This window comes from Anguilla rostrata, chromosome 13 (assembly GCF_018555375.3).
Source record: "Anguilla rostrata isolate EN2019 chromosome 13, ASM1855537v3, whole genome shotgun sequence".
Classification (NCBI taxonomy): domain Eukaryota; kingdom Metazoa; phylum Chordata; class Actinopteri; order Anguilliformes; family Anguillidae; genus Anguilla; species Anguilla rostrata.
Genome location: NC_057945.1, coordinates 39,185,343 through 39,211,829, shown reverse-complemented (window position 1 = coordinate 39,211,829; position 26,487 = coordinate 39,185,343). Strand labels below are relative to the sequence as shown.

At 43.0% G+C, this 26,487-nt stretch overlaps 1 protein-coding gene across 3 annotated transcripts; it reads right to left on the bottom strand.

Annotated features, from left to right (window-relative positions):
• Positions 1 to 1,178: 1,178 nt before the first annotated feature.
• ngfb (nerve growth factor b (beta polypeptide)) lies at positions 1,179 to 25,114 on the bottom strand. 3 transcript variants are annotated; one of them, XM_064305768.1, is made up of 3 exons: positions 24,547 to 25,114; positions 6,529 to 6,674; positions 1,179 to 2,816 (listed from the first exon to the last, which is right to left on the bottom strand). In XM_064305768.1, exon 3 carries the CDS (start codon positions 2,803 to 2,805, stop codon positions 1,852 to 1,854), a length of 954 nt encoding a protein of 317 aa, XP_064161838.1. In that variant the 5' UTR covers positions 2,806 to 2,816; positions 6,529 to 6,674; positions 24,547 to 25,114; the 3' UTR covers positions 1,179 to 1,851. The 3 variants fall into 3 exon arrangements, with proteins under 3 accessions (XP_064161838.1, XP_064161839.1, XP_064161840.1); XM_064305769.1 differs by having other exon boundaries at positions 6,529 to 6,647; XM_064305770.1 differs by lacking the exons at positions 6,529 to 6,674; positions 24,547 to 25,114 and adding an exon at positions 4,277 to 5,215.
• Between the last annotated feature and the right edge of the window lie 1,373 nt (positions 25,115 to 26,487).

Below are 26,487 nucleotides of genomic sequence, written 5' to 3'. Positions count from 1 at the left end.
GGGGCTTTCCTGCTGCTTTATTGGCAGAAAAACATTACAGTATAACAGTACCCCCTTGTGAATCCACGCTCTCTCGATCGGCCAAGCTTCAAGCGCTGCCCTAGTTTCCCGTGCACATCTATCAAGAAAACCGGAAAAAAGGGAGAAACAACGCGACTTTCTTTCAGCGGTTCTCCGCCTTTCCTCCTTTCATAATCAATTCCCCCGCATAGCAGCAATAATGAAAAATGTTTTTTTCCCTTCTTTTTTCTCCCCCCAAGTGATCGAACGAGGATCCTCAGCTGCTGCTCTAAGCATACGTTGATGTTAATTAGCAACACACACACACAAAACAAAACAAAACAACAAAAACATCCTTTATCTCCAGCCCCTCATTGCAACGTGAGGGGAATGTGCATTAATGCACAGAACTGAAGGGAAAAGCATGTCTAGGCCACAAACATATAATCCCACATCATCAGGAGATAATGATGTAATTGGGGGCTTTTCCCTTTGCGCATGGATCTGCAAAATGCCCTCGATGCAGCTGGAGCTGAGTTGGATCATCTCCAACACTAGAAATGCGTTTTGGATGAGCGCTGTAGCTGAAGGTAGTTACCGACAGACAGACAGAGAGACTGACAGGTCCTGGCATGGACTGATGGTCTACCCATGGGTGGTTTAAAAAATTTTTTTTTTTAAAACCGAAAATAGCTTGGAGGGGTGCTTTTCTGACATGCTCAATGACATCAGAATGCAAAACCTACAGAGGATCAACGGCATCCGGGTGCAAAACGACACGAATTAATTTTAGATGAAGACAAAAACATTTTAACGAACAACTTCAAAGCTGCCTCTGTGTTCAACTGCAGAGGAGCAGGATATTCAGTCATCTTCAGTACATCATGAATAAAACAGTAATCCACTGAAGTGAGGACTGGACCATCTCCTGCATTATTGACTCTTGATTATTGAATGTCAGGTTGATTTCTAGCAAGTTCCAGCCATTTGAAAACTATGTTAATTTCAAGCACCGGATTTGGGACAGATATGGGCTGACATATACGCCAAATAAGATGAAGGAAGCAGCGTTCTGAGCTGCTATGAACTGTGACCTTTGGGTTGGAGGTTACAGACAGGATTACTCCTTCAAGGCAGAAGGGACTGGACCTTATAACCCGTCCCTGCGATGACAATGACGGAGCTTGGGCAATTTGGCTATTATGAGCTGTGACCTCACAGCTGCTGACCACAAATACACCTGACCTTTGACACGTGCAGTTCGAAGGTTATCGCCATGGCGACCGGGTCATAGAGCTGCTCAGTGTGGCTGGGATCTACTCTGCTCTTTGCTTTGCGAGAAATATCGTGCTGAAGATTACGTTGTGAGAACAGCCTCCTTGGTACAGCGTGTACAGACGACAGACGGTAACTCCACTCAGAAAGCACATCTGTGCTCTAGCCCTCTATTGAAGTGTTTAATAAATAACAATGTTAACAGCAGCACAACAATAAATGCTTCATATATATATATATATAACATAACATGCAGTTTTCATAACTTAAACAATAATTTACAGAGTGAAGAATGGTGTGTGTGTGTGTGCATATGTGCATGTGTGTGTGTGTGTGTGTGTGCGTGTAGGTGCATGTGCATATGTGTGTGTGTGTGTATATGTATATATGCGTATGTGTGCATGCATGTGTGTGTGTGTGTGCGCGTGTGAGAGAGTGTGTTCGTGTGTGTGTGTATATATATGCGTATGTGTGCGCATGTGTGTGTGTGGTGGTGAATGTCTGGCTGGTGTTTAGATGATCAGGCTGCAGGTTCAGCGGGGGGCAGCAGGGGGCGCTGTTGGCACGGTGCGGGGGTCACTGCCTCCAGGACTTGCGGCTGAGCACGCAGACGCAGGCGGCGTTGATGCGCACCAGCCGCCAGGCCACCAGGCTCTTGAAGGAGGTCATGGCGAGCACGAAGGTGTGCGTGTTTGTGCAGTACGAGTTCCAGTGGCGGCTGTCGATGCCCAGGCAGCTGCCCGCCCCCGCCCCTGCCCGCCCACCGCCGCCCCCTCCCCCGCCCCCGCCGCGCATCACGTGGCACGTGGTCTCGAAGAAGTACTGCTTCTTCACGATGTTGTTGACGCGCACGTCCGGCAGTACCGTCACCTCGTTGCCCGTGATGTCGATGGCCGTGGTCTTGTTGCCCACCCAGTTGCTGACGCTGTCGCAGACGGAGTACACCCCCCGGTGGCGGGGCTGAGCGGCGCGCCGCCGCACCCTGGCCCCGCCCCCCTCCGCGTCGGGCGGGTGGGCGCTGAACAGCACCCGGGGCGAGCGGTAGCGCCGCTTGTTGAAGAGTTTGGGGTCCACGGTGGGGATGCCGTCCGGAGACTCCACGAAGAGTTTGGGGCTAGCGCCAGGAACGTTCCTCAGCGGCTCGTCGGAAAGTTCCGGGCCCGGCGCCGGGTTCGAGGAGGGGCTCGCATCGGGGAGATTCGGATGCGGAGCGGGGACAGACGTGGGGGGTTTGGGGAAGAGTTTCGGGTGAAGAGTTGAGCTGGAGCTTGAGGCTGCGTTATGAAGTTTAGCGCCAGTGCCGTGCGCTGATCGGAGTTTCCCCGCGAGGAGTTCGGGGTCTGTCGTCGAAACAGAGAGGTTGGTCGTGCTGTGGGGGGTCCCGCCTCCCGATGGGGTGCCTCGGCCCCCTCCCAAGCCGGACTGGGCGCGGCGTTGGCGGCTGGTCCCCCCAGCCTGGACCCCCCCTCCCATGTTGAAGACCGCTCGAACGCTGAACAGGAAGAGCAGTCCCAGCGTGGTCGACCTCATCAGCTCGCTTCCTGTCCACAAAACACAGGAAGTCAGAGCAAAGCAGGAGAGGGGGATGCAAAATCCAGGTCCAGAAAGTAAAAGTCCTCCCCAGTATTTTGTTCCAATCACCTGGATTTATTAACTCTGCCAGGAGGTAGAACTAATGAGTGAAACCTGCTGGGTGGAAGAAACACATGGCGGGACTTTTACTTTCTGACCCCTGGAGTTTCCCCCTCTGGTGCAGGGGGGAAAAACAGAAACCGTTTCCTGTACACAGCAAGGACCCCAGGCAGTGAATATGTCTGCATTAATGGAGAAAACAGTCCCCGCAAACCATGCCCCTGATGAACTTCACATTTAATACTATGTTTCTGAGTATAAGGCCCTTTACAGGGACACCAGGAGTTTTTTGCTATGGAATTCCCCCCCCTAGTATTTTAAAACTTTACACACTGGCTTGAGATGCTGTTGAAGTGACAGTGGCATGGATGCCATACTTCACAAATCATATTTCATCAGAGACTCTTATTTGGGCCAATCATATTTCACCAGTGACTTATTTGAGCCAAACGTATTGCTTTGCCATGGACAGCAAAATTGATTAGTGACTGATCAAGTCCACGGTCGACAGCACATGGCAGCTGGTAACCATCTATTATGTGGTCAATTAGGCTTCATTCCAAGAGAATATTTCTCAAAGGTTTTCTCCAGCAAGATGTCTCATAAATCAAAATGTGGTTGATTGCTTTGCTCTAGCAGACAATTTAAATTCTGTGTCATAATTCTGTTTATACACCACATGCAAACATACATACAGTTTGTAATTATGTGCTGTCAGATCATCGATCTCAGAAATAATGACAAAATTTTAAAAATCCCATCTCGGATTGTTCAAAGAGAAAATATAGGTCAGGAATTAGCTTGGATGAACGAAGAATTTCAAAAGGGTCATAAGCACACACTTTTTTTATTCTTATATTCCATGTCATAAGGTTAACCTAAAATAACACTGAATTATTTTGTCTGCATTCTGTGTACTTGTTCAAATAAAACATTTTGTGCATAAAGTAGCCATTAGCCTCGTATGGTCTACATCAACCATATTTCCTTAGCAACCACTTTTTTTTTTAGATCTTATTTGTGCTAAAATCATTTCAAACACAACCTTAGGTGACTGATAGTTTTGTGAAAATAGTCCATAATCAATTGTTTTTCTTCAGTGATTTATTAAATAATGCAATCTGGGAAAATGTATTTTTTCCCCAAATATTTATTAAAATGGAAATGAAATATAGAATAGATACACTTATTTTTATAAATGGGTAAACTATAGAATTTCTGAAAAGTATACTTAATGGTGTGCATTTAGGAAAAAATATTTAAATATTTTTTTAATGCATCTTAAATATAGATGCATACTCTTTAGCTCTTAGTGCAAACAACAACAACAAAAAAAACAATCCTTAAATATAAAGGATTCAGTAACTACATTTAAGAAAGATCTGCACTCAATAGTTTTAGTTGAGTTGAACTTTGGCTAAAAGTTAAAGTTTCAGCATGCTGCCTTCCCTCATTAGTGAAAAGGTGTTATATGTTGATGGCAGTCTTATATACCTGACTCTACAGCATCGCCACAGGTGTACACGCTAATTAGTGGGGATCTACCAATCAAATCCTCTAATTGCAAGTAGGCCACGAACAAGCACTTAACACATGGCAGCAAAAGTAGTATATATTTTTTTTAGCATAAATAGATTGCAATCTATCTGCAATTTGGTTAAGGAAACAAAAAAATCAGTTAATTAAATTCTAGAAAGGTCCACACTCACCAATTCCAGTTAAAATGAGGTATATCACCTTCATCAGTGAACTGGAGTTATATACTGATGAGAGTCTTATATACCAAACTCCGCAGCCTCACCACAGGTGTACAAGCTAATTAGAGAGGAGCTATCAATTAGAATCCCCATTTTCAGGTAGGCCGTGAACAAGCACTTAACGCCCGGCAGCAAATCCAAAGATTGACATCAGCACACACCACCATTTCACTGAAGGCAGTGTTAAAGCATTCAAATCTTTTAGCCTAATCTGAATTTAAAGCAATTCAATTTCCTTTACTTTACATTAAAATTCTACATCCGCCCTTGAAACCTGAGATTCTGTGATTAAACAATAAAAATGTATCAAATCCCGTCACCATATTCAGTTCCTTTAAGGACTGAATTGGTATTAATCAGCAATTCTCATTCAAATTCGAAATTGACCATATATGTGATTTGTTGTGTGTGTGTGCATTTATTTCTCATTATTTCACCACAGTTAGTTGTCCTTTCTTTCAGATAGGGTGACCATACATTGGATTTAAAAAAAATAGAGGACAGGGGTTGGGCAGGCAGTACAATTATAATACTATGCTAATTGTAATACTGCCGAACTGATAGTTTTGGTCCCAAAACAAATAAATCAAGGACATTGAGCACCCTAATGTACCCCCCCCCCCCCCAAAAAAAAACATTTGTGCATAAAAAAAGCACAAAATACGAACAGAAAAAAATTGTGTCCACTGCAAAGTGTCCGTTTTAATTTTGTTTCTGAATGACGGACAGGGCAATGACAGAACAGGCCGAAAGCAGAGCATTATGGGAAGGCCTTGGCGATGAGACGATAGGCTCGGCGCTCTCTGCGGTTGCCTGGAGATGTCGTTTTCCGTACGTGTACTGTACGTGAATCCCGTGGGGGAAAGCACCGCCTCATCGCCAGCGCGCTGTATGTGATCCAGCTGTGTTTTCCTCGTTCGCCCAGGTGTCTGAATGACTGCGCCGAGAGGAAGCCTCTCTCTCTGCCTTTTCGCTCTTCTGTCTGTTTCTGCTATCAGATCACACACGAGCTGCGGTTTATTACAGTGTAAAGTACACAAAAACGATCCTTAACGTAAATGATGATGATGAACTAAACAAACACGCCAATTAGGACTCTTGGATTGGGGCTCGTTTCTTTCGGTTGGAAAGAAGATGCGTTTGTCTCCGCTAATGATGATAAGCACGGCGAACGGACCCTTTGACCGAGAAAAGGGACTATGTGAGCCTCTTAACACCTAAAAAATCTAGATATTCTATTTTGTTTGTTATCCAAGCAGACGTCCACCACGATGGAACCATACTAAACAAAGAACACTGGACCTCATTCACCAAATCTGCACGATCACATTTGATCGTAAACTGCGCGTAGAAACATATCCAAGAACATTTCTGCATTTATACGTTTTTTTCTTAACCCGTACTTGTTCATGGCTGTTTCCTGTGAACAGGATTGCGCATAAAATTTTCAGACAGTCAGCACTCATCATCTCATACACCTGGGATACGCACAAAAAACAAAGGTCTGCACATGTGTCATGAATCCCATATTGGTTCTTGGTAGGAACAAAGTAACAATTTTAGAAAGGTTTTGTGAATAAGGGCCGTTGTGAAGATGTTAGCAGCAAGGCTAGCAGCTGATTCTGTAGGATCTGCCTTTTGCATTGCAATACCTGATCGATCCTCAGATATAAAAAAACACATTATTCATGGCCATCGCTTTACAGTTGACGCTGCACAGATCCACTGGCCGTTATATGGATCTGGCAGTCCTGTCATAAGTGTGCACTGCCTGCCTGTTCCAGTGATTAAAGGATGAGCAAGCTGCTCCTACCCAGAAATAAATAAATAAGATATATTACAGCTCAACACCTGCCTCGCTTACCTGTGGAATGCCTCCAGGTGAAGTGATGCCCCCTGTTGGGCTCCTAGAGAAACTGTCCAGAGCAGCCCACGTCCCAAGCACCTGCCATTGGGACTGCCCCCCTCACACACTTCTGCCACCTGGCCCCCCTCACACACTGCTGCCCCCTGTGAGAGAACACACACACACACCCATACACACACACACACACACACACATATATACACACACACCCGCACGCACACATGGATGCACGCGCACACACACGCACACAAACACACACATATACACACGCAGGCACACACAATCGCACGCACACACACAAACACATGGGATATTAGGGGAAAATTGCAGTCATCTTTCAATTAGCATTTAATTCACTCCAGATGAATTAATGTCCTTCCTGAATGATTCAACTGAAGAATAAAAACTCCAGTAAAACTCCGGCAGACCCTGAAGCCCAACGGGACAGCCCAGTCCGCACAATGAAACCGCAAGCACAGGAGATAAGACACTACATTTCCCAACATCGCATAATTAAGCTCCTACAAACCTGCAAGGCTGCTGGGAACAAAGAAAGCAGTTAAGCAGTTTCTCTTTAAATTAAATAAAAACTGTAATTACTGACTGTAATTTTCAACTTTTTCCCACAGGAATAGTTTCAGTATGACCAATTTTTTTCTAGTGATTTGAATATAATTTCCAGACTCAAGTGATAATTTACTGCATTAACAACTTTCACTTAAATGAAAATGAAAATTAATGAATTAAATTTACATCAAATGCAGGCGAGAGACTTGAAATCACCACACAGACGACACATTTTTAAAAACTTTCTCTTACAACAAACAAGGAAAAAGAATTCAGACGTCCACTGGAGTCTGTGTGATTTTTTTTTAAAAAGATGTAAAAACAAATTTGTCCCTGGGATTTTTGTCTACATTCCACCAAAATATTTTTTTTCCATAAGTTTATACTACTTTCTCTGTAACAGCAAATTGAAGCTTCAGACACTTCCTAATCACCAAAGAAAAATCACTTTCCTATGTTTGTTTTCATTGGGAACCCCAAATCCAGAAAAGGAGGACAAAGTGTTGAAATCTGCTTTGCTTTTGACAAACATGGCTGCTTTGGCCATTTTTTTCCCATTCAGGTCAGTGGCCAACGCAATTTTCGCACACACTAGAGGATGTCAGACGCACAGTCCCTCTCTGACACGTCTGCAGCTCTGTGTCTCCTTAACTGTCAAAGAGTCGCCCCGCAGGGGTCCATCTGGGCCAGAGGAGGTAACTCAGGTCCGAAACACGTTCCTCCCGCTCCTGCAGAGGGGGTGTGCGTGTCCTGCTTAGTCCCGTACAGAGGCTCTTTCCAAAAACACTGACAGCCGAAGGTCACCTCAGGTGAACTGCGTAGCACCATCGCGTACTCCGCAGTGAGAAATACACCGGTTTCAGTAGAGATTAGTCTAATGTTTGATGTTGGTGTCACTCTAATGATCATACCTGTCTTTAAAAAAAAATAATTCATATAGGCCTCAGTGATCATGGTATCTCTCAGGATCACCACAGTCATTTAGTTTGATCTCAGCTTTTGACAGCCTGACAATTTCAGTTAGTTTACAGGGTGCATTCATAAAGCAATACTTTGGGAAGACTCAATGGGGTTTCAGTCCAGTTCAAGCACACACAGAGCAATGGCCTTTTTACCAGACAGGTATGTCGTATAAAAGTCCTAATATTTAATTACGGACTATTTTCTTCCAAGCGGCATGCATTTCTGCCTCTCTAAAACTCCTAAAATGGTAGTTGGGCCATATAAACATTTTTGTCTTTTCTACCGCGGGGACACAAAAATCCTGCTGGCCAATAAGTTACTATTCCAGATGTAAATATCAGCATGTTAGCAGTTGTCAGAAACACCCCACAGACCTACGACTTCTCTTGTGATTGCGCGTCACGTGACTGGAAGAGATTTGTCTTTGCCGTGTCGTCCGAGACCACCTGTCAAGTCGCAGAAGTGCCCTGGATTTCCCACGCGCGACCTCTGAGCACAGCTGGGAAATCTCCAATCGGATCTGCGTTGATGTCTCTCTTTAGGCTGCAAGAAATTATTGAGTGGAATCTCAATCGCTTTATGCTGCATCCAGATTCCACAATGACAGATTCTGTTTATAGTTTTAAATGCACCCAACGAAAGCAATGATAGGAGCACAGAACACAGTCCTCAGGAGTAGCTCTTAGAAGTACTTATAACAATGGTGAGTGGGTCCAGCTCATCTATCCACACATGTCCTGAGTTAAAATGAGGATCTGAGTTCATCCAGGAGGTGCACCCTGTGTTTCAACAGTGCATTTTTCACTTCATAATAATAAAATTAAGAAAAGAAAGAAATTATTATATTATTTATATTTTCCTGTGGGGTACTTTCATGGATCAGTTCTCGAGACATGAAAGTCGGGCCAGACAATAGTCGTTTCAGATGTGCAATTTCCAATTGTTTTCACCACCACCCCCAACCCCCCAAGATTCCTCTTGTGAAATGGATGTTGCTTAATTTGAACCAGGAAAAATAAATTGAGCTAGCATGCTCGCTTGTAGAAGAAAGGGGCAAAACTGTTTGTAGGGCAAGCTCATATGCTGCTGAAACTTAAAACAGCCCTGTATTTGAAGAAAAAACAAATCTGTGAAGTATGTGTGAACTTTTTAAAGATTAGTTGTTGTTTTTTTTACTTTTTAAAGTTGTAACAGAAACTAGGGATTACATAATGTCTTGTAATAAACTTGTGCGCAGTTCTGTTGCTGCATTTGAGAAGATTTTGCTGCATTTGCATGAAGGTCTGTTGCTGCATTTGTGAAGATGATGCCGCATTTGCATGTAGTACTGTTTCTGCATTGGTGAATATGTTGCTGCAGTCACGTGCCGTTCTGTTGCTGCATTGGTGTGCAGCAGTGCAGTGTAACCTGTACGTGTGTGTTCAGCAGGGGGTGGCAACCTGCAGCAGCTTCAGTCACTGGCCACTACAGATCTGTGATGTCACAATCACAAAGGCTTGTGATTGGATGGTCATGGGCTTGCATCCCAAGATTCTTCCCAAGAAGAGTGCTGGGGAATCCGTGGACTGAAGACCGTGTGAGTCAGCTACAGTATTAAGCACATTTCACAGCTTCACGTGAAGCTGCTCTATAGGGGGGCAAAGAAAACCTGCTGATTCTCTTACAGACTGGCCAGTGTCTGTGTGTGTGTGTGTATGTGTGCGTGCGTGTGTTGCAGGATCACCGTTTGGCCACTTGAGGGCAGAGCAGTGAGCAAAAGCAAAGGCTAGAGGAAGATTTTGGAGGGAATCCATATTGAAGATTTGTTTTGGTTTTTTTGCTTGAGATCTTACTTTTGTTCCTGGTGTCCTGTTTGCAAAACCTCCTAATACAAAAAAAATCTCAAATTTGGTTGTGCTAAGAAAAAAAACACGTTCAGTGCTCCTGATTGGCCAGTGTGGGCCCCATATCTCATTCTAACAGAACTTTGAGCAGTTAGAGAAATATGAATGAACAGAGACATTTCATGAGAGGAATAGAAATAATCAAACAGGAAGCTCTGAATAGTCACAAATTTCCGAATAAATAAATATCCAAGCTCTGTGCAATGTTGTTAGTATTAAATAAGGTATTGAATAGTATTAAATAAATGACTATTCCAGAACATTTTGTAAACTTTGTATTTATGAAGCACTCAGCACGAGAAAATGTTCACAGAGCTGTGTTATGTACATACACGGTAAATTAACAACAAAATGGCAGGTCAGTCTCACCTGCAACCTTTTAGTCAAATCATTTAATTTTACTTAATTTCTATTTCTATTTCACTATTTGAAATCCCATTTATTATGACTCAATGCTTTTACCATACAGAATGTTCTGTTCTGCAATATAGTGTTTTTATACAATAAAGCATTTTCATCTCTGTAAAAAATTATCTGTAATCCACATAAAAATGCAGATATATACTGTATATAAAAAGGTGGAAAACAAACACAAATACATTTCTTCTTCTTCTGCTTCTTCTTCTTCTTATCAATAATAATAATAATAATAATAATAATAAATATGATTATTATTATTATTGTTATTGTTATTAATGTGGAATATAGCCTGTTACTACTGAAAGAGTGTTGCCTTTCCTGTTTTACACAGAGATTAGGAGCCCGCTTTGATATTATCTCAAAATACTAACTGTGTTATCAGTACTAAGCCTTTAATGAGCCAATGTTGTGAAAAATAACGTGCCAAAGTGCTATATTTTTGCAGCACAATCAGGGCAGTAACCCCTTATCGAAGGTGACTCTTCCAGGAATGCAGCCCTGCTGCTGGGCTAACACAGGAAGGGTTCAAACCCGCACGTTGCTTCAGTGTGTCCCGTCATAAATTTACCTGAACTAAAATGCCTTGAGGGGCAGATATTATTTATTTTTTTTGGGATTTGGCCACTTCACTCTGGGATTTCGTGGTAAATCCACGCTTCCTGAAGGACATTTTTTAACGTTGACTTGACGAGGAGCAGGATCCAGAGTCTTAATACTAGTCCTGCTTCTCCCTCCCAGAAGATCTGTTCTGCGCTGTCTTCTGTACATTCTGTTTGGACACCGCGGTTGTAAATCTACTTATGGAAAGTCTCAGAAGAAAAATATAGATTTATACCTGGTTTCAAGAAATTCCACGGCCATTGCAAAGTGATTTTAACATTTAGTGAGCTCACTCAACAGAAGTAAACACCAAACACATTATGGAACATCATCCATTTTGGAGATGTTTCATGACGCCAGGGTAAATTTGCAACAAACATCACATGAAATAATTTGGACCCAGATAAAGGATGTTTAAATTTTAGATACACGAACAGAAATGAATGAATGATAATCCCAGTTTTTTTCACCTTACAGGTAATATCCTAAACATGCGTGCATGCCACTGGCACCGATCAGCATTGCTACCCTATTGGCCTGTTTATTCTTTACTTCCCCTCATTAATATGTGATGGGGGGCCCTAAACAAAAATATTCTTGTGGCCCCAAAGAGCTCCAGCATAAATCACGCTCAGCATTTAAACCTGAACTGTGTGGCCCAGGGACGGACGTGGCCTTAAACCACTGCATAGAGTGTTCACGCCAGCAACCGCTGTCGGGTTTTCTTTTACACACTGCCACATCGCATTTTACAAAGGCGCTCAAACTGCAAGCTGGTTTGTCCCCAAGTTTTGAACACGTATCTGTGCCTGACTCTGTTTAAAACTTGTTGAACGTACTGAAAATGTTTCACACTGTATGCAAAATTATAAATTAGCATTATAATATAAAAGTCAGTGTGAAAATGTTTTTTTTTACAGAAAGCAACCTGTGTCGGGTTCACTGCAGGATCTTCCACGTCCTGGGCCTCGTGTGTCAGCCAAGCTGTACCCAGTAAGCAGATGTGCTTGTGTTAACCCTTCACGATGTGAGATCACGAATATGTGATTAGAACGCTCTTAACGGAACGTTCTAATGCTGATGTAACAATCACCACTGGTAACTTTAAGCGATGGGGTTCCAGAACACTGACCACTTAGAAAAGAAAAAAAACCTAGTTTTTTTTTAGGGTTAATAAGCCTTGGCTGACAGAAAGACTGATGGGAAAGTCACGGTGGCGAGCTGTACACTTAGCCACTGTGTCTGACTGCACACACGTGCATGTGTGCTGCCTGTCTCGCTTCCAAATGGACACCAGACAGGCATCCCCCCCCCCCAGGGATAATGAGCTGGCGCAACACTTCCAATCTGTTACATTATAGCAGCTGGACAATATTTTTACGCAGGTCTGCACGCAATGTGATTACTGTGTTACCACAAGCGAGAGTGGTGTAACTGGGAAGCAATTACTGTACACACAGCTTCTGCATTTATATGCAGGTCCTGCGGGAAGTGGTGTGAGGTTTTTTTTGGCGGGTTTATGGGTCGAGCTAGAAGGAATAGTGGTGTGAGGTTTGGGGATAGCAATAACATCCAGGCTCAGATAATGGGGTTAGGGGACTTGGCCTTGGAATATGAAGAGCAGATCATACTTGACTATTTTCGTGCCTGCACCATTTCATTATATTTCACAATTAAGCCCATGGTAAAGCTATAGTCAGCTACGTGCCATACTAAGCATGTCCCGTACTGTCATTCAGAGTCAGATTCCACCAAGCAATGCCAGTCACTGTATATGGGACCTGCCATCTAACATGGAGCAAGCTCAGAGTAGTGTGCTTACAGCAGTATGCAAAGACTATTTCCTGCTATACAGAGACTATTTTCATCTCTACAAAGACTAATTCCCACTATACAGAGACTATTTTCATATTTACAAAGACTACTTCCCACTATACAGAGACCATTTTCATCTCTACAAAGACTACTTCCCACTATACAGAGACTATTTCATATTTACAAAGACTATTTCCCACTATACAGACACTATTTTCATCTCTACAAAGACTATTTCCCATTATACAGACACTATTTTCATCTCTACAAAGACTATTTCCCATTATACAGAGACAATTTTCCTTTCTACAGAGACTATATTCCCCTACACACGGAGACTAAGGGAACCATAGTTCGGATGCACATTTGGGGTGTAATTACACATCTGCAAGTGCCCTGGCAGGGGATCGAACCCCCATCCGCAAGGGGAACATCCGCGTGCCGCCCGAGAGTCAGCCTGCACCCCACATCCCCAGCCTCCAGTCTTAAATAGGGCAGATGAAATTACCCTGAATGAAATTAGCCAAACTGTTTGAACAGTATATTCATACAAGCTCCAACAGGACCTTTCAGATGAGAGAGAGAGAAAAAAAAAGTTTTTTTTTTTTTTTTTTTTAGTATTTCCTTTGGCAATCATTACAGCTGGGCTTTTAAATAAACGTCACTGCGTGCAATTAAAGGGTGAATTTTCTTTTTTTTCCCCCACCTGACAACGTGTCTGTTTTCAGCAAGTTCAGGCAAAAGCCTCATTACTCTAATTGGGCAGCTATTGAATCATCAGTGCGGAGATAATATGACTAACACTCATAGGGGGGGTCATGTTGGCATGAGAGAGGTGTGCTGGAGTAGGACCTGAGTCCAGGGTTCACTCTGACCAGGCACCGCTAATCACAGCTCGGGGATCATTTAGCCATATCATACACAGGCCTGTTACTGATATGATGATGTTGATTGTGATTACAGCTCAAGTGATGATGATTATTATTATTGTTTCTTTGTGTTCCTAAGACATTATGATTACCATTATTTTGCATTTATTCCAAATGCATTGGATTTGTAGGTGTTCCAAAGTTTAGGCACATACCCCCATACCAATACAGGAAACAGGGGGGGAAAAGACAAATAGAGAGGTGTATTTTAGCAATTGCTGCTAACTACCCGACGTTTATGGGAGTGCACTTAAAATCTGAATTGGTCTAACCAACGATATGCAGTACAATACATAGCATCAGTCAGAGGTGACTATAGCAAGAATTTTAATAATTTTGTTTGTATCTTCAGGTTCGGAAAAAAATAAAAAGAAGAAACTACAGAAAGCTATAAACCCACAGTCAAGAACAGTAAAGCATAACGACAAAGTCCCATAAATCGCTTAAGTAAACACCTAAGAGAGAAGGTTCTACCATTAACTCACTGTGCTGTAAATACCGTGCATAAACACAATAAACTCGTGTTTAAACTTTAACTGCAAAACGCTGTAAAACCGTACCCCGCTAATGTTTAACGAGAGCGAGTCGAAATTCACCGGTAAAAGAACCGCGCCTGGCATGCACGCACTGCGCAGTAAAAAGTTGGAGCGGAATCCATACACAACGTCACGACACCGCGGAAGAGCTGTCAGGACGATGACAGCGCGCGCATAAACAAAACCGCTGGCTGGGGGTGGGGTGGGGGGGGGGGGAGGGAAGGGAAGGAGCTGAATGGCTCACCTTTAATTGTTTCCATTCAAGATGTTGTGCAGCCCTGTCTGGCCTAGATACGTTGCAAAATATCGCAAGCAGCAGCCTTTGGGCATTCATCTGACGCAGCGTGGAAAGCTCTCCAACCAATTCCTTAATGTGACTGATCGGTGAACCACGCTTTCTCCTCCAGCAACGTGGCACAGCATCGTGTCTGTAGCCACGCGGCGATTTTGATATTTTAAATTCCCGGAGCAGGCTTTGGAAATTACGCGCATACCCAAAAACTCAAGTCACCTGATGTAATTCTGTGAGAAGCCAAAACTAAAGAGAACGTAAGTGCGCTAAGCATTTGTGAATATGCCCTGCAGGGGTATGTGATTAGTATTGCGCAGTGCAGGCTTTCCTTTGGGCCCCTTGTTTTTAATATGTATTGAACAAAATGAAGGCTGCAAGCCTTCCGCCTTTCTGAGTAAAGTCAAGTCAATAACTAATTATAAGATAACCAGCTGTAGACACGCAGACATTCGTTATGCGTAATTAGGACAATGGGCAGGATTCAGTCTTATGCATTAGTTAAGGCATAAGCAGTTTAATCAAATAAAAAACAACCCTTTCAGATTAATTTCGTGCCACATCACTATACAATGCGTTTTTCTTGCCATATTGAGATGCGGTGGAGGAAGTCGGGTTTGACCAACCTTTTAACCAACTCCAGATGCTATTTTTTTATTGATTGCCTTCAAACAAGTATTTTTCCCCCTGGAAACCTCTCCAGAAGTCTAATGGCATGTAGGTGGTTAGCCATGTTTTCAAACTGATTATTTATTCAAATAACTTCTCTGTATTTTTCTTATTACCGTCACCACAGAAAATGATGTTCACGTGCGTGTCGTGATCAGCGTGCCTAATACTGGCTAGTGTCAACAGGAAAATATGCTGGAAACAATGGAAATTAAATTAACTTGTGCATGTGCTGTGAATTAATACTTGTATGTGAGGGCTTTTGAACGTGTGTACACCTGGACAGGATGTACGTAATGCAACTTTTTGCTTTGACAGAGGCCATTCTTGCAGTATGTTCTATTTACCCCTCAGAATAAAGTAGTCTTATTAGGCTATAGCCCATTCTGAACATATCTTTGCATAATGACAGGCTATCTGTCATTATGCAAACATTTGGTGCAGTGCATTCTGCAGATCAATTTCAAGTACAGAGCCAATCGGATTATGCTGATTTTTGCCCATTGATCTAGTTTGCCATTATATAACCAGCCGTTACCGGTCAGTGACGTTGCTTAAGAATTTCTAATTCAAAATGACCAGCGTCATATTCGCGGCTGACGCGTTGATCGAAAAGCACACTTTTACTCCGGCGAGCACGCAAACCACGCTTTTGCGGTTAGCGCAGGGTCTCGCCGCCCGCCTGTAAGCAGCAGCAGGTAATCATCTCAGCAGATGTGCAGATTTATGCTACATCCTGAAGTACAGTATACAACTTTCTTTGTCTCCTTTAAATATGGAAACTGGATCCGTGGCCTCGCGGAGCCTCTTAAATTCTGACTGCAGGACTTCAAAGGTGATTACCTTTCCACACGCCTGACGTACGGCGGTGATATACAACGTCTCCGCTCTGCCATTTCCCCTTTTCCCCGTTGCTCACCTTGCTTCGCGCAGGGATCGCTTGAGAAGCACCATAAGTCCCGCTCATATGAAAGGCACAGAGATCTTGAAATGTGCTTAAACCAGTAAAGCCAATTCATTAGCCGTGACACCCTAATCCCTTTGGGTCACTGCGAGGTTCATATACTTTCTGGCAACTATAAAAAATAAAATAAATAAAAAATGTTCTGGATAATTTCACAATTAAACAAAAAATATTTGAAAGAAACAGTTTGCTTTGTTAGTGTTGCGATTACAGATACGGGTCTTTTCTTGGAACGTGAATGAATTGCTGCGGTACAGAAAAGGATGTTAACTTAGGAGACTTGAGGAAACCAGGCACGTTTTACATTTACTTAGGAGTGACAGCAACGCTTCATCACACTTTGAGTCTAAGGATTCATCTGGACTGAGTTTGTAAAAATAGGATGAGAGTTCCAAACTTTGGGCCTGTGGACCCACTGTGTTTGCTGGTTTTTTATTCCAATCATTACTGCGGCCTCTGAATTGCATTAAGCTTCTAAGTGATGTTAACTAGACATTTTACTAATGCCAGCTGGCCTTTAGACCACATTATGTCAGAAATGGCTATGCACACTATGAAGAGAGATCCTAAATGTTTCCAATTCATATTCCAGTGGAATGTGAACACATTCATATTCAATTAGTCAGATATAATTTCTCATACTTTCATTCTCTGTAGTATCCTTTCTGAGAAATGGCTCCTGTGTAAAAAGGTCACATTTTTATTGGTTCAATAATAGACCAGCAGGTGAAATCATCCATCCATCGTCCATTATCTATACCTGGGCAGGGTCATGGGGGGTTTGTGGGAGCCTATCCCAGCATGCATTGGGCAAGAGGCAGGAATACACTCTGGACAGGCTGCCAATCTATCTCAGGCCACCATTCACTACGGGAATTTAGAGTCTCCAATTAGCCTACCTTCATGTCTTTGGACTGTGTGAGGAAACTGGAGCACCCACACAGACACGAGGAGAACAGGCATACAGAAAGGCCCAGATTCGAACCCCTGACCGTCTTGCTGTGAGGCGGCAGTGCTACCCACTGCACCACCTAATTCTAATTGCTGACTGGGAGGAAACCTGGTCACTGAGACTTAAGCATTTGTGGTAAATGGATGAGTTCAGACACAAAGCAAATCACAACAAGTCCAAATCTGCCTTGTGTTAAATTAAGTTGAGGGAAAATTTGTTTTTAATTTTTTTGGCGACTACTGTCGATTTCGAATGATTTTAATTGATCAAGAGGTTGGTTGTAACAAAAAGTGGGTCCCCCAGGGACCAAGTGTGGGGTCCTCTAGGATTGAACCATAATGTGCGTGTGTGTGTCCATTCCTGGATGAAAATTTCACACCAACTCATCTTCAAACGTTCATGGCATTAAAAATGGTGGTTAACGTCGAAGCATAGAAGACTGAGGAATGGAATTCAATTAAGTGGTTCAAAATCACACCAGAATATTGAATATTCGCAGATAAAAGATGACAGATCACCACGATGGCATGCGCGGTTTGCAATGTGCAGATGCTAGCAGCCATTTGGGCTCAGTGACAAGAAGTTCTTCCATTCAGTCCAGGTTCAGCCGGGCTAGTTGCCAGTGCACAGCAGAAACTACGCCAGTTTAAAAACATCTTGTTTATAACGAGAGCATGAAATCAGAAGTCCAATGCTCTGTGCCAGCTGTAGCTGGAACTTTATTTAATACTGAAATATTGCAGGGTGGTGCTGGACCTAAGATACGGTTCACTTAGTTCAGGTACAAGTGATCCCAGGGTCAGTAGGCAACAGCTGGAGAAAAAAAGAAACGTGGTTACAGACCCAGATACCTTAAATATTTTGTTCAGAGGAAAGACACTTCAAAGGCAGCTGCCATTGGATATACCTGTGGGGCATTCCGGGAATCTAGCCGTCCAGGTGGGCCTAGTATTGTCTCTTTGGCTAGCTATTATTTAACACTTGTTTTGACTTGGGAGGGTTTAGCTGATGACCGCTAGACACTGCACGCTCACTTAACATTCTCTTTCTCTCTCTTTTCTCTCCTTGGTGCAAGAGCGTGTGACTGCTAGACTGCCTGAGACACATGCAACAGGCTGCCTCACCAGGAGCACTGCCCAGCAGTATTGCAGTTGCTCAAACTGTATGTACTAGGTTTTGAGCACTGGCTTCAGCCTCAGTTTTCCTGAATAGGAATTGTTTCATTTGCAATAAAGTGGCTTTGTTGCTATGAAGACAACACAGCAAAGATATGGGGTGATAAATCGAATGCATATCCTTCGCAAGGGAATTCTGGGAGAGGTCAGAGTTCACAAAACGTGTGGGTACTCCTGCGGCTGTTACCATATAAAGTGCAGTCTTACTGCAGTGTTCACACAAAGTTCTAGTAAAAAACCAAATAAAAGGAAAAGCGTTCCTCAGTAAACTGCCACTTTGATGAGTCTGGGACGGCGGGTAGAATTTTATCTTAAAAGGTATCGGACACAAGTGCTCAATCAGACGCCATAATAGGAGGACTTGCACAGTTCGGTGAAAGACGAGGAAGACGAGCGTAGATAAAATCTCCCGTTAGTTGTGTGTCGGGTGCATTCCAACGAGGCTGCGCAGTCCGTCACTTTCACCCCCACGGAGGGTCATCACCCCGAATGGCTTTGTGATGTTTGGCAGCTTTGCCTGTTCGCTGACCCGTGATGCTCTCTCCAGTGATCCTGGTCCCCCTTCTTACATTACAGGTCAACCCAGGGGAGGTGCAGATTAGCCGAGACTTCTAAATGTCCCCCTGCTGTCCCACAAGCCCGCGGGCCAGCTCCTTAAAAGAGATCGCAGAATTAAGTCTTTAAAAAATCCCTCCAAGTCCCCCAGGCCCTGAAGGAGGAGGCCGTGAAGTTTCGTCCACTTGTCTCTCCCCATTGTGTGGACAATCCAAACTCAATGGAATGATCCTAAGAGGTTTATTGTAGTTTTCTTCAGACTGTCTTAAGCTTCTATCTCTTCCCTTAAGGAGACTATCACCTGTTGAAGCCAAATATCCGAGGATAATGTTGGATGAATGATCTTCATTGCCATGTCGTTTTTTCTATTGTATTTTGCATTCCATATGGGTCCAATTCTTTATGCTTTTTTCCCCCAGTTTTCTCGGACTAAGCAGCTGCTAGAAGATAGCAGAACATAGAATGAAATGAAAATATCCTGTACCATGTCTCGAATCTTTTAAAAATGTTTGCAAAAAAACATTTCACAGGAGTTTCACATGGAGTTTGCCTCCCCCCCTTTCTCAATTGTAGTTATTCTTCAAGGTAGCACTGTTACTGAATATGAAACTGCAACCAGAATGATTATCCTTTTTGCTTTATTGGAATCGTAATGGATGAATGAATAAATAGATAAATAAAATAAAATAACATTTTAAAGAGGCCTTTAAAATCTGATATCTAATATAAATCTAATATGTATATATAAAAAATTTAAATGCATGGTATTTTGTTTAGGCCAGGAATATTGTCCTGGCAGCAATATACAAAGTCAATAGGACCAGATTTCTGGAGGTGCAACTAATGACAATAAATAAATATGCATTAGCCTGCATTTTTTATGATTATTAGTCCACATTCTGAAATGTACTGAAATTCTGGAGTGATTGATATAGCACTGGCTCTGTCCCAGCACACAAAAGCAGTGTGGGAGTACGTTTGATCCAAAGGTTCGCACTGAGACTGTAAATCAGTCAAACAGATGATTTACTGAAACTCAACAGGGAAACAGAAGAACAGGGTAACAGAGAGTCAGTAGATTATGACTCATGAAGAACAAGTGTTGTATAAATGCCAGGCAAGGATAAAAGTTGGGTTAGGAGAAGCAAAATGACATCTCAAAAAATTCAGAAAATGTTTTTTTTTTCTTTTGCAGTGAAAAAATATAAAAATGAGAAAATGATACCATAGAGGGCTCAACGCAATATAGTACCTTTGCATTAAAATTTCAAGATTAAATAATGTGCAAGCCATTTAGAGAAGGACCATGAAGTAATTCATTATTTTATAGGGCTAAACAAAATTGGTATTGCATAAAACACACTAAAACACATAAAAATGCACTAAAACACGTAAAAACACACTAAAACGCATAAAAACATGCATTAAAACTCTCACTGAGGTACAATATAAACTCTTTGAGCAAATCATAAAATCCATCTATTGACGCCAACTTCAGATAAAATGGGCACATGGAAGATATACTTAGCTTATTTTTTTAATAAATTAAATTAAATTAATGAATTAATGTAATTCTAAAATGACAGCTTTACTGTCTTGGCTTGTATGGTAGTTAGTGTAATTTCTGTGCAAATATTGTGGAATTTTAGTTCCAGTGACAGCATTCCATGGAATGTTGATTTTCCCAGAATGCTTTTTTCCTCTTTGCCGGTAAGAAACACTTCTGAACTTGGTGAAATATTTCACTGTTAACCACTTGAGTTCTGAAATGTAAATCTTTTTTTGTGGCAGTGTAAGATTTCCAGTATGTCGGAAATATATATTTGTCTGGGCCGCCACTTAAAATCAAGAGGGCTCTCTGTCTTCTCCTGAATTCCTGGAGAAATGATTTTGCCAAATGTGGAGTGGAATCCTCCCTTCTTATACAAATGGGTCCAGCGGTTTAGGCCACACAGTCACTGGACTCGTGTGAACAGAAGCAGCTGGTTGAGAACAGAGCATCGCTAAACGCCGCCAACGCAGCGTGCTGTCGGGCGACGGACACACGTACACAAGCTCAGGGACACGAGCACGGGGGAAGATGAGCTTTAAAGAGAGCAGGGTGAAGTCAAGGGTGTGTGGAGGATGAACCCCGGGTCCACCATGTTGCAATCCCAAACACTTACTGAACACTCACCCATAAACTCAGTCCCAAACACTGAACACTAACTTGTTAAACCCAATCCCAAACACTTACTGAACACTAACACATAAACCAAATCCCAAACACTTATTGAACACTCACCCATAAACCAAATTCCAAACACTTAACCCATCCAAAACCCCACATCCAAACTACTCTACCCAAAAAACTTCCACATGTCCCCCTACACAAACACTTCATTTGAACACCCCCAAACCCTTACATAAACCCAATCCCAAACACTTACTGAACACTAACCAATAAACCCAATCCCAAACACTTACTGAACACTCACCCACAAACCCAATCCCAAACACTTACTGAACACTTACCAATAAACCCAATCCCAAACACTTACTCATAAACACAATCCCAAACACTTACTCATAAACACAATCCCAAACACTTACTCATAAACCCAATCCCATTTACCCATGAACCCATTCACAAAAATTTACCAAACTCTCTCTTATCTGTACATGTGTCACTGAACACCTTTTTTTTTTTTTTTTACCAAAGAAAGACAAGAAAGTAAATACTTTGAAAATGTTTACATAAAAAAAAGGTTGAAACCAATGAAAATTAAACAGATTTACACGCTGCACTGCCTCCACAGTGAGCATTCACACAAATTAACTATAAAAATCCTGATAAATAGAAGTTGCTTTTTACGACTTTTAAGACTATGGCTTTACAGCTTGAGGACTTATGGGTTTAGGACTGGGTTGAGGAATTTGAATAATGAATAAGTTAATGACCTATTAATGGAAAATCATGTGACAGTTAAGAGCCCTTTCCCTGAACCTTTAAGATGTCACAAGGTGATGGAGAAAGCATGCTTTTTGGCTTCATACACATTTTAATTGTTATAAATGTGTATAAATGGCAAATGTCATGAAACGAACATGACACTCCAGAACCTGTGATCAAATGATGTACAGCGAAACAAAAATAACAGACTTTTCATCTTTCTGCCTTGAAGGCTACAACATTTTCCCTTTTCTTTTTTTACCCCCTTCCGCCCCCCCTCCAACTCTCCTGACAGTAATCCCTGGATCAGTCAGAAACAGGCTGGGGGGCTTTGGCTGTCCTGTAATAAAAGTATTTGGGGGGAAGGGGGGGGGGGGGGGGGGGTTGGTGTTCCATACCACACCTCCACTCCCACAGTCCGGATGGACCTTTCTTCAGTGACTCATAACTTTTCATTCAACAGTAACCACAACAATAACAACAACAATAATAAAAAAAAGTCTTCCAAAATACTGGCAGATAAAGAAACTTTTTTCTTCTCATGACATGCCCTCAAAATGTGACCCTTGCTGGTAAAAAGAGATGCAGGGAATTCAAAAACCACAAAAACCTTAAATTGTTTGAAATTGAGAGCTTTGCAAACATTTCTTACTTAAATGGCTCTAATCTTTCATGTCAAAAAGTTTCCTGTGCCTATCATTACACAGAATATACTAAACAGCGTCGTTTTTTGCGAAGCTGGACAGTCTCAGTGTCTAGCTACAGCGTCTGAGAGCAGAAGCGTATTTTGCTGTTGAAACTGTTTCCTGGCGGCTCTACAGTTGTATGTACGCCATGTCAACACACATGTAATGAGCTGGCTTGTGCACACAGTAGAGCCCCACGCTGGAAGGGGGTTTGGGGGTAGTCTTCAAACACAGCACTTCTTACACCTGAAGAGACGATCAGAGCGTGAGATTTAAAAAATAAAAATAATATTTGATTAATGGGAAAAAATTAAATGAATAAAGAAGTAAACAGGGTAGGGTGGCGGGGGTAACATCTGTGAAGCGTAGGGGTGCAGTGTCGCCCCTCCCTCACTCACGGCGTGCCTCATTACCCGTCCTGGGTGACCGCACACGAGCGGTTTTACAATGCCGGCCCGCAAGAAGAGACCCCCAACAATGGCAAAGCTTTAATTCAGACTCAATGGGAAACTGGATCCGGGTCATAAATAATCACGTGCATCATTGCGTGGGGTGGGGTGGGGTGGAGTGCAGGATGGGGGGTGGAGGGTGGGTGTCTTTATTGCCGTCCGTAATTAGCAAGACATGTTTCAGAGAAGTTTGAACATGGTTGGAGGAGGGAGAGGTGGGGTGGGGGGGGGGTAGATATTCCTACCTGCATTAAAAGAGTCTATTGTGCTTCAAATTTTAGATTTGCTCAGACAACACGCCCAGAGAGGTTCTGTTAGATTCCTTCCTCTCAAATCAAGGCTTCTGGGAAAAGCAGTTCCTGTCAGACGTCAGCTCTCTGCCAGGTATTCAATTTTACCGCGGTAGTCGCCGGTTCCACAAATCGATCGAAAAAACCATAAAACTGTAATTTTTTGCCTTGATTTTTAAAAAATGTTCAGTGCATCAAGTGAACACTCCACCTATCATGTGCACAAAATCCCTGCCTCACCCTCTACTCCAGATGACAGATAAACATGCCAGTCACTGGACGCTTTCTGTTTGTGTGTGCAACTACCAGTTACTCCAGATTGCAGATAACTTTACAGTCACTGGATGCCTTCTGAATATGTATGGGACCAGCAGCTACTCCAGATGACAGATAACTATGCCAAGCACTGGATGCATTCTCCATGTGTGTGCGACTACCAGTTACTCCAGATGAGAGATAACTATGCCAGTCACTGGATGCATTCTCCGTGTGTGTGCGACTACCAGTTACTCCAGATGAGAGATAACTATGCCAGTCACTGGATCTTTTCTGTGTGTGTGTGTGTGTGTGTGCGACTACCATTTACTCCAGATGACAGATAACTGTGCCAGTCTCTGGATCTTTTCTGTATGTGTGTGTGTGTGTGTGTGTGTGTGTGTGTGTGCGACTACCAGTTACTCCAGATAACAGATAACTGTGCCAGGCACTGGATGCCTTCTCCGTGTGTGTGCGACTACCAGTTACTCTAGATGACAGATAACTGTGCCAGGCTCTGGATCTTTTCTGTATGTGTGTGTGTGTGGGGCCACCAGTTGAATAACTGGAGCGGTTGCGGGCACAGGGTTCAGAGCAGTGCTCTGTGGCCCAGAGTGGGAACGGGCTTTGAGCGGCTGTAACGCGATGAGCCTGGTTCCCCTTTGAAGGGGGGAGTTTTTGGGGTTCTCTGTTGGCTCTGGGGAGCAGAGCTATGTGCATTTTCCTATTAAAGTCCGAAGCCCCCCCCCCCAAACTTACTCTCGCAGTCAGTTGCAGACAAAGGGCTGTTTTTACACTTGTGGAAAGCACTCATTAGCCATTTAGCGAGTGGGGCCACACTGTACATCTCCACAGGGCTTTAAACCTGGTGATTACACTTTTATTTCATTATGTGACCATTTAGAGCTCCCTCCGCAGAGCCGAATCTTTAATGTCCTAACGATAAGAAGGGGAAAAAAAAGAGTTTCTCTCTGCGGTCACGACAGCCCATTGAGCGCAGGTGTTATGATAGCAAGTGGCAAGACCCGAGGACCTTCTCCTCTCCCTCTCAGACTGCACGTTTTAAGGATTAACGAGCTCTCTTACCTGTGCTGTGCCTCTGGTCCTCCACTCCTCGCAGGTGAGAAGTCCCAACAGCCTGAGGAATATTCCCCCTCACACGGTAGTCCACAGGTTGTTATTTTAATTTTATTTATTTAATTTTTTTTTGTTGTTGCACAAAAAAGTTGTAAAAGGTCCAGGTCCCTTTTTCTTATTCACTCCTGCTCCACAAGCCCTTCCAGTCTTTGGGAAATTGATTGCTCTGAAAGTTAGTCTGAGCGGTCTCTCTCTCTCTCTCTCCCTCTCTCTCTCTCTCTGTGTCTCCCTGCGTCCCCCAGGTCCTAGTGTCCGCCCGCGCTCCCCGCCTCCAGAACGACGCTCCCTCTCCTGAGCCGAGAGCTCACGGCTAGCCGCGCTCACCCCGTTTTGCGCTGGCCCTTTATCGGCGCTCGTCGGCATGGCGAGCGGGTGATTCACTTGTGTGTACATGCCGCACGTTTCCCCCCCGCACGTTTTGCCCGCTCCGTCATGGGCTAGCGTTACTCACCGCCATGTCGTCAGACGGTCCGGTCGAACTTTCTCTACCCCGACAAGGTTTCCCTCTGCATTCCTGGATTCTGACACACCAGCTGCGCAACAGTCCGCTTATGAATAAGGCTTGGAATATTTTTGTTTTTCATTAACTGGCATCTGCAATAAAAGTGGACGGGGGGGGCTAAATGACTTCAGACATGGTCCAGCTGTATGACTGGACATTTTGAATATCAAGCTAGTAAAGTCATTCTAGATAAGGGCCTTTGCCAAACAAAAAAAAAAAAAGGGATTACCACGCAATGAGTCTGTCATTTGCAGACTCTAAATGGTGCACATGAAAAAATGGGACATGATTTCCTAATAACCAAAGCTGGAAAGTCCAGGGGTCAGGAAGTAAAAGTTCTGCCATGTGTTTCTTCCACCATGAACTCAGCCAACTGATTTCACTAATTTTTCCTACTTCCTGGCTGAAGAATTGAGATGTGATTAGAAATCCAGGTGATTGGAACAAAATACCGGGGAGAACTTTCTACTTTCTGGACTTTTCTACCTCAGCTGATGACTCTGTTATAATCTGCACAGTCAATTGTCCGGGTGCTGTCTAAAGAGTCAACATCAGTTTTTTTTAAATTAAATTTCTTGGTCTGTTTGTTAAGTTGTGTTAACTGTGTCCAGAAATAACTATCTGATTAAACCATGTGGTTGTTTTTCATAGTGGTGAAGACCAGGAATGAACAGAGATCCAGACCCATGTCTGAAGCCAAGTGAATTCTCTGGAAATGACAATGTCCTATTTCCTGATGAGTAACTTGTTACCATTTATTTTCGATCTGTAGAATTCATCTGTAGAATTTCAAGCATATATTTTGCGGACACACCCAAACAAATCAATGGTATTAATAAGCAAAATATAACCGTCAGGTCTCCTTCTCCCGTTTGAAACAGGAAATTAAATCTTTGGGTTTCTTTTTTCAGTTTCTTTGGTTTGGACACATCACCTCCGCTCTGGTCGTTTTTGTTCTGGTTTTTATCCTGTTCAATCCCACCAGACTGATCTCAAAATGAGTAACGTAAACTAGGTTACCGTGCATAAACCCTCCATTCATTTCGGTATTTGGGCATCGGGCACAGGAAGTTCACCCACAGTGTGCGCTGGAAGAATTAAAGGTGCCAACCTGGACCACACGCAGGGTTATATCAGTACATCCCAGAAGCCAAGGATTACTTGTGGAGGAGACAAATTTTGTTACTGTGATTAATGTCTTTTCCTGAAATAAGCAACTAAAGAAAACCTCTAGATTACATCCGCCATATCAGCTGAAGAAAAGCTTGAGATGTGCGGTTTCAGGAGAAACATAAACAACAACCCCGCTAGCACAAAATGTTATTGCGAGCTTTTACAGCATCATGGCACGTTTGTGCAGGGTGATAAAACTATGTTGTAGCAACGTA